Source organism: Squalius cephalus (genome assembly GCF_949319135.1).
Source record: "Squalius cephalus genome assembly, chromosome: 13".
NCBI classification, from domain to species: domain Eukaryota; kingdom Metazoa; phylum Chordata; class Actinopteri; order Cypriniformes; family Leuciscidae; genus Squalius; species Squalius cephalus.
In genome coordinates this window covers 15,635,570-15,644,143 of record NC_137134.1, presented here as the reverse complement: position 1 = coordinate 15,644,143, position 8,574 = coordinate 15,635,570, and the positions used below count along the sequence as shown (strand labels likewise).

Sequence of the window (8,574 nt, the reverse complement as noted above, 5' to 3'; positions counted from 1 at the left end):
TGTGTCAAGAGTGCAGGTTGATGTTTTAAGGTGCTGTATGGTTTTGCCATCAATTTCTTTGAAATCAGACATAGTAACTACTTTCTCAGGTGGTTTGATCTGTCTGACCCCAGCGCAACTCAAGGATGTGCTGATCACCTTTCTGATATTATTGATTTTCTCAGAGAAGAAAGAAGCAAACTCACTGCACTTGCTGTCTGAGAGCATTTCACTGGGAATCTGGCTTGGGGGGTTTGTCAGTCTCTCTACAGTAGCAAAAAGATTGCATGTGTTGTTTAAGTTGCTGTTTATAATATTTGAGAAGAAAGTCTGTCTAGCTTTGCCTAGTTCCATATTGAAAGCATGAAGGCTGTCTTTGTAGATGTTATAATGCACTACAAGTTTTGTCTTCCGCCGCAAGCGCTCTGTATATATGTAGCCTATATAATAATATATTTTCTTTTTTATTGTCTGCTTGATCTCATTGTCTCTTTACCCAATTAACGTTCTGTATTATCTACAGTATCAAAGAGGTGAGCCTGTGTTTTGTAAATACTGTGCCCGACAGTCATGCCAACAATTCTATGGCTCAATTTCTGTAGGCGCACTTATGGAAATTATTCAGGAAGTTCACTTTACAGGAATTGATCATATTAGGCTATATATATCATTATATCTCAGCTAGTAATCAGTTGGCTATAGGGGCCTATATACAGTAGCCTATTTAATAATAATGGATGGATGAAAATGTTTTCTTGTAGGCCTATATTATTTTATGTTCTTACATAATCTTTTAAAATTTATTGCTAATAAACTATTGAAATAAAATGTTAATTTCTTAACAATATCCATTTCCGATATTCCCATGTTGCTATGGTCACACAGGTTTGTTTACACATTAAACTCATGGCCACAAGAAATAGTTAATATTGTTCCCTCAAGAATCAAGAATTCATGGCCACAAGAAAAATATGTCCTTCCCTTTAAAATAGGATCTTAAAGCCACGACTTCACATCACGTGGCCAAAACATAAAAATGTTGTTGTTACCTCGACAAAATTATCTTTTGGCCATGACATATTATCACGTTCCCACAAATTAAAGGTACAATATGCAAGATTTTTTTGCCGCTAGAGGGCACTACATTCCAAACAACAACAACGGCGTAGCTAGATGACGATGTGAAGCAGCGTGGAATGATGGGAACTGTTGTTTTAAACTCCACCGTGGATGTAAATCAGTCAGACGGGAATCGAAAAAATCATGTTCATGGATGAGGCTAAGTTCTATTTTTATAATGACATGCTTTTTGTGGCGAGGGGGGCGTGGTTCAGCGCGGTCTGTAATGGGAGAGAGAAGAGACGAGCGGGACGAACATTTGTTGCTTGATAGACGCTACAACTACAACTTCCGCATTTGTCCAGGACTCCACGCAGTACGAGCGGAAACCGAGGGTAACGCGGATATGATGCAATTGACTGGCGACTCCCAGCTCCCCCCTGCTCTAATGCCCTGTTTCCTTGGTTAAAATCGCAATTTTCACACGATTTAAAAATAGTTAGAAACATTTGGGATATTGTAAGTAATCAACTTAACAAAATATATAACACTGGCCTTGAGATTATGGGATATTTTAATGCAAAATTCTTACATATTGTACCTTTAATAACTATGCAAACCGAACATGTCCCCTCTCGTTCACCATATTATATATATGTTTCATAAATAAATAAATTGTGAACCTTATTGTCAAGTGTAAAAAAAACAAAAACTTTTATGAATACTGAGTACTATTGTAAAATAAAATCAGTTTGCACAATTCTGACACTTGCAGGGTATTTATTAGCATTAAATTGCATTACATTACAGATATCACAAGAGTGGCAATGTATTCAATTAAACTGATTGTGAAAATGTAAAATGTAATTAATTTCTTATTCTTCCTTGAAATGTTTCTGGATCCAGGAGAGAATGTCCTCATCGATATGAATAGAAAGTGTTCCATCTGGATTGATGGGAACAGCGACAGGGAGACGAATATCCATCCTTGACAGTGTCATCTAGAGCAGCAGGAAGAAAAATAATTTGTTGAATTTTCTTATTATATTTCTGTGAGAGTCATAATTTAACTGAAAACTATTTCACCTCTGGAATCCTAGCAATGACATTCAAGGATCTCTGAGTTGGCAAGGCTGCAGTCAGTTCAATCTCTTTCTCACTGTTCGTGGCTCTTTCTAGTCTAAAGCCCGTCTGGAAAGCCGCCATAAGGATGTGCTTAGACAGTCTAATTGTGAAGGGATGCACAAAGAAGAGCAGATTAAACCAGTGCCATTTTTTAAACTATTCAATACATTTGTCATTCAGTGTTGCTGAACATTACTTTTTGGCGTATGTGGTGACAATTATTGGCAGCCTCTCCCATTCCAGCTCTAGACGTACAGCAGGGAATTCTCCCAGGACACCGGCTTCAGCTTTAGCAGTGACTGCATACTCTTGGCATTCTTGACCCCAAGCAACCTTGGCCTGAAGGACATTTGTGTTCAAAAGATGGTATTGATGTAAATTATTTCACTTGAGAAATTAATTTCGATAATAGTTCCAGTCTTACAGTGACTTTGTGCTTGCTCAGCACGGCACCATCAGCACAGATCTTCAGGTTGTCATTTTCAGCGATGGAGGAAACAACGAGCTGCACTCTTGCTGTTGGCTTGTCAAAGTAAGCAGCAAGTTGGTAGCCCAGCAGCTTTTGGTCAACTCTCACAGCACGGGCAATGACAGCAAAAACAGGTGGAAGATCATTTCCGAGGAACTTAGCCTGAAAGCATATACCATAATCAATTTAAGTGGATTTTAGTACAAAATGTCGCCTTTGGGTTATATGTTATTAATGACACTAATTGATTCACCTGTTTCTGGAGAGCCTCAAAGCTAGATGCAGTGCTTCCACTGCTTACTGCCTTTGAAGCACCATGGGGTGCCATGAACTGCAAGCAAAAATACGTTTTGTAATAAGTAATCGATATAATCTAAAGTAATAATATAAAAAAATGGCTTTTTAGTAGTTACCCGATCTTTGTGGAATTTCTTGAAGGGCTCCATGATAGTGGCAGTCTAAAAATCCATATAAAATGATTCAGTGAAAAAATATATTTATGACACAGATATTGGCTACGTAACCAACATGCTACATTCCATGTCCTCACCTTACTTATACGAGAGCTGGACATGGAGGAGCTTGAACTGCTGCTGCTGCTGCTCCTGCTCCTGCGGCTGCTACTGCTGCTTTCAGAAGAGACGGGTGCATTTTTATCTTCAGTCTCCAGGATTTCCCTCAGTTTCAACAGGAAGGCCTTTCCTTCTGGAGTATCCTCATCAATGAGACTGATTTGCTTAAGGAGCCTCTCAGCAGCTCTAGGACCAACTTGGACTTCAAGCTCCAGTCTTTCAACTGCAGGACCTTCAGCTAAAGCCAAAATGACAATTATTATCTTTTCTGTAATTTTCTCTGAAATTAATAATCTTCTCTGAATGTATACCTCTTGTCAGTGCAGCACGGGCTGAGTGCTGTCCAATTATGTAGAAGAGAGGAGAATTTCTGATAAAAGCAGCATTGTGAGAGTGCACCTCAACGCACCCCTTGATTTCAATGTATGGGACAGCAAGACAGAGAGTCTTGTGAAATGGAGCTGCAGCTCTCACGGGAGTCTCATCTGGTATTTCAGAGGACTGAAAAGAATAATGAAATATTATAACAAGCCTCGCTATTTTAAAACTTGAAGCAAATTAATATCCATCATATGTGTGTTCAAAATTTACCAAATACTCAGAAGAAGTCTGGGAATTTTGCATGGCCACCTCGGGTACTAAGGGAACAATCCTCTCAGCGTTGGGCTCTTCAATGTTTCTGACCACAGCAAGAGTCTCAAAGCTGTTGGAGTAAGAAAAAAATGGGTCACGTCTCAATTTCAGAAACCTTTTGAATGGTTTATGAATTGATTCAGAATGTTTGCAACACTGGTCTGACTAAGATTGCATTACCTCACATCAGCAATGTGTTCAGGAAGCTCAACAGGCAGAGCCTCCACCTTGTAGTTGCCCTTGAGAATGTCTGCTCTTGCAACCACTTTTCCAGGGACAATTGTACGGATCTTTCCTCTTGCCATAACAGCAGCTTGGATCAAGGCAGTGTTCACTCCCATCACAGCAAAGGTCTGGAGAGCAATACTGAAATAAGAATAAGGGAGATTGTTTGTAAAACTGTTGTTGTATACATTATATCTCATCTTCATGAATGTAGCTGCAAAAGTGTACCTTGGTCTAGCTTCAGCTTGGAGTTGAACATCAGTCTTCTTGAGCTGCTCAAGAGTCATAGTCTCAATCTCCTCAGGAAGAGGAGGTGTAATGGTGGCCTTAACTAGAGGGATGAACAGAGCAACATCAAACTTCAATGTAACACACTCTTATCCAAGGTAAGATAAAAAAAAAAATCTAAGAAAAAACATACCATTGAGACTTGCAGTAGCGACAGCAGCAGTGTACAAACTGAGCTCCATGGGCAAACCAACTGCTGTTGGCAAGATACGACGCACTTCAGATGCAAGCAGGGGTTTGGCATACTGGAATGCAACTCCTTCCTGCAAAGCTTTAAGGGCACGCTTCAACAGTTCACGTGGTTTGGGACCAGTGACCATCTGGGGATAGTGTTTATGAGAAACTTTATTCTAATTGTGAGAACAATTTTTGAGACAGATCTAAAAAAATATATATTAATGAGAGAGAAGGAATAAAGTACAACACAGTACCGGTATTGCTTCTTCAATGATGGTCTTGTCAATGTTGAAATAAGCCACTTCTTGTCCAAGTAATTTGATGTAGGCTGATGCCAATGGCTGATTGGTTTTCAAGGTCTTCCAGTCTGCGAGCTTGAGGAATAAAAAAAGAGAAGTCACACACATATGCCTATGTCATGCTTATAATATTACTTAAAAGTACACAATTATACTGTACACTGGACATGAAAGCTTACAGCTCTCAGGGTGTGCTTGATCCTTGTGATACGGTCAACACTTTCATCTGCAGCAGGAGATTGCAGAAGAGCCTCCTGGATTCCTTCAGTTCTCACACCGATCTGTTTGAGAGAATTAACTGAGTGAAGACTGACACTTAAACATTTTAAAACCATGAACATGTTTTTTAATAACTCTTGCTTGTCCCACCTCAAGAACATCAGCAGCAGCTCCAGCCAGGTAAGCACGTGCTTTAGCTACAACAGCTCTGGGCAGGATGGTGGCGGCATCATTGATCATGTAGGCACTACCAGCAGCTCCAATCATAAGAGGAGCTGCACCGGGACAGAGGTAAGAATACATTTAACGTGTCAGGAGAATTTTTTACACATTTTAAGAAACACCCATGACACTGTTCGTTTTTTAGCTCTCTTATAAAAATGGCTAGACTCACTATGATAGAAGTCCAGCTGAATGGCTCTGCTGAAACGGAAGCTAAGCCTGTCCAGTTTGCGACTCATGAGCTTGATGGCAACATTAGCTGCACCCGCACTGAAATGGACAACTATGATTACCTCTGGCTTGTGCTCATTTTATGTGGTGAAGTAAAATATGTGAGAAATGATTTGTTCTTACACAGATGCCATATCCGGAGCAGTGATTCTGGTCAAGGACTTGATGTGAGAATAGGCAAAGCTCGCAACATGCATGTTAGTCTCAGTCTTCAAGGCACCAGCAAGATTGGAGACGAGAGCCACTGAGGGCTTGGACTCAAACAACACAATACAAGCAAACATACGCACTTCAGGGTGGAGAGCCCTGTCCAATACAAGCTGCAGGGCCACTGGCTGAACCTGAGACAGAAAACAAGGTTAGTATTTTATGGGAAGAAAATGTGTATAATGTTTTACAGTAATTGATTCCTACAGTGTCTGACACTTGCCAGTTTGGGCTCTTTCTTTGCAATGTTCCTCAGCGCCAATATGGCATCAACCTGGACTCTAAGAGGCAGAGAAGTAGCTGCAGTTGTCAGTCCAGGTAGGAGCTTCATGATGGGTTTAAGACTAGCAGGGTGACCAGCATTGCCCAGAACTTTCAGAGCCAAAGTGATTTCAGGAATGTCATTCTTAGAAATGGCCTCTGCAGCAATATCATGGATGGGCTGAGGAGTTTAAGGCACATACATTTAGACAAGTAATATTAATAATATTTAGTAAGATAATATTTACTATAATAGAAAAATATTATTGTAAGTCCATGGCAGAAATGTATGGAGGTCTTGAGTCGTTTACCCTGAGGAGCTCGGCAGGGCAAGTGGGAACTTCAACGCAGTGTTTGGCAATCATGGAACCATATCCCAGCATGACGACTTCACGAAGAGCTGGGATTGTGGCGATTTTCTCGTGCATAGCCAAACTCTGTTCAGTAACATACAGAAATTATTAATTTGATTTTGGTCATATTTGAAGAACAGCACTTTGAGTATAGTAAGGTATACCCACAGCTGTCAACTGGATGGTGTCCAAATCAGCAGTGACCATTTGCAGAGCAACTACAAGAGCCTGAATAAACTCAGGAATGGTAAGTTCACCAGCCAGAAACTTCTCCTTGATGAATTTTACAATGACTGGTGTGCCAACAGCAGGAAGAGCATCCAGAAGCCAGCGCCTAACAGATTCATTGTTTTAAAATATATTAATAATAAAATATTGTCTTTGAACTATATTCCTATGAACTTATTGCTTAAATATTGTACCTGTAAACTGGTTTGTCCTTGAACTGAGCCCAGATAGCCTCAATATTCTCATAGGTGGCAACACGCAGGAGCTGGATGAGCTCAACAAACTTAAGTGGAGCATCATCATGGACCATGGCCACATTGTTTTCAACAAGGTGTTTTAAGACCTCGATAATCTAGAGAGAGTAAGGGTAACACTCAGTGGATCATGGATCAAAGGCTTTGACTTGGAGACTGTTAAAGATGTTAAGTAATGAATTATACCTGGGCTGGTGCATCACTGATCTTCAGGAGTTGTATGGGGGTCTGAAGAATTTCAGTTGAAAACTCATACTGCAGGGATCCACGGGCCAAGTAATCAGCATTGATTGGAACAACAGGCGTCTTGTCCATCTCAACAAAAGTCAAGGTTTGTCTGAGAAAAAATTATTTCTTAGTAATATTTTTACTTCATATTTTTAAGAGAAATCTCACAGAGGATCAATCTTACTTTGCTTCCATCTGGGCAGCACCATGGATCTCATTGAAGGGTGAAAACTGATGCACTTCCTCAACTGTTGCTTCAGCGATCAGTACACCGGCGGCAGATGGTTTCATGATGTAGTTGTAAGATGCAGTTTCAATCAGACTCTTGACCCTCTTTTGGGAGAAAGGTATGTGACCATTTGACTCTTGGCATTTTCATTATATTGAGTAAATATTTCAATTCTTTCCAGTCTTCTTCATTACCTTTGTGCATTCAGCACACCTCTCAGTGTACGCCAAACCGACGTCCTTCATGATTCTCTCCTGACAGTGGCTCAGATCCTTAGACTTGGTGACAATAACATGGTTGGCCTTTGGATCCTCACTGATGACGTAATGGGTCCTGCACACTCCCTGAACTCCAGCCTTGAAGGACAAGTCAAAAAATTAGATTGCAGAACTCAAAATAGATCAAAAACGTACCAGGATAATTTTCTCACCTCTTGAAGTTCATAGATGTTCTGGGTCTTCTTGAGGTTGAGCTGAAGGATGTTGAGGATTCCTCTGTGCAGGTTCAGTACTGTAGGGGAGACTCCTGCAGGGGCGAATACCTTTCCAACCACACCATTAGCATACTCAAACTTGATGGGAATCTGAAGCTCAGCAGCCAGAGCTGAGGTGAGCTTAGTGGCAGGAACAAATGGATCCCTGGGCCAAATGCCAGCATACTCATGGAGCAGAGGATCCATGAGCTGAAAAGGAATATTTTCACTTAAAACAAGGGAATTGTTGCTTTTAACAGTCAATGCTTGCTAACACAGTTTTAGTTTTTCCATAGTGTTGAACACCTACAAATTTTACAGTTCTCAATGGTCATTACCTTCATCATGAAGGTGTTCTCTGTCACGGCACTGAGGTGAACCTTGCTGCTGACTTTTACTCCTGCTCTGGCCAGACCTTCTTGAGGAAGACCACCCAAGAGCAGAGCCTCATACTTGTACACATAGGTCTTGTCAGGGGCAAACTCAGGAACTGAAAATGGTAGAGTATTTCTTTGGTTGAGTTAAAGCAAGTATGCAATAGTTGTAAATTACCTATTTACAAATTACCAAATTACAATTTTGTTACTTACCAAGGTTGATCTGTTGACATGCTAAAAAAAAAAAAAAAAAAAAAACACATGAGAAAATATGCTTTTAAAATGACTTCATTTAACTAATTTATTTTAAGAGGTTCTAATTTACTTTCTTAAAGAGAATTATTTTAAGAAAAGAGATACAGGAACTTCTTAAGTTCAAAACATAAAACTTACCCACAAGGGCTACAGTCAGGGCAAGCACAACAGCTCTCATGGCTGATGGTTTGTGAAGAGCTACTCAGAGAATC

General features: G+C 40.2%; 1 protein-coding gene across 1 annotated transcript; it reads right to left on the bottom strand.

Annotated features, from left to right (window-relative positions):
- Positions 1-1,804: 1,804 nt before the first annotated feature.
- Positions 1,805-8,574, bottom strand: LOC307170195 (vitellogenin-like). Its single transcript, XM_079891253.1, has 28 exons — positions 8,501-8,574; positions 8,321-8,341; positions 8,069-8,220; positions 7,689-7,940; positions 7,453-7,614; positions 7,214-7,362; positions 6,988-7,138; positions 6,742-6,899; positions 6,488-6,653; positions 6,278-6,403; positions 5,929-6,147; positions 5,622-5,839; positions 5,440-5,537; positions 5,196-5,320; positions 5,006-5,107; positions 4,782-4,901; positions 4,484-4,670; positions 4,291-4,393; positions 4,018-4,203; positions 3,796-3,907; positions 3,516-3,705; positions 3,183-3,442; positions 3,046-3,090; positions 2,886-2,963; positions 2,588-2,794; positions 2,360-2,502; positions 2,125-2,263; positions 1,805-2,039 (listed from the first exon to the last, which is right to left on the bottom strand). Exons 1-28 carry the CDS (start codon positions 8,538-8,540, stop codon positions 1,914-1,916), a joined length of 4,035 nt encoding a protein of 1,344 aa, XP_079747379.1. The 5' UTR covers positions 8,541-8,574; the 3' UTR covers positions 1,805-1,913.

Excerpts from the sequence above, each read along its gene's own strand:
- LOC307170195 (XM_079891253.1), bottom strand. The coding sequence starts at position 8,540 with ATGAGAGCTGTTGTGCTTGCCCTGACTGTAGCCCTTGTGG. Across the intron at positions 6,900-6,987 it reads TCAGTGATGCACCAGCCCAG|ATTATCGAGGTCTTAAAACA; the intron begins GTATAATTCATT and ends TACTCTCTCTAG. Across the intron at positions 2,503-2,587 it reads TGAGCAAGCACAAAGTCACT|GCCAAGGTTGCTTGGGGTCA; the intron begins GTAAGACTGGAA and ends AATGTCCTTCAG.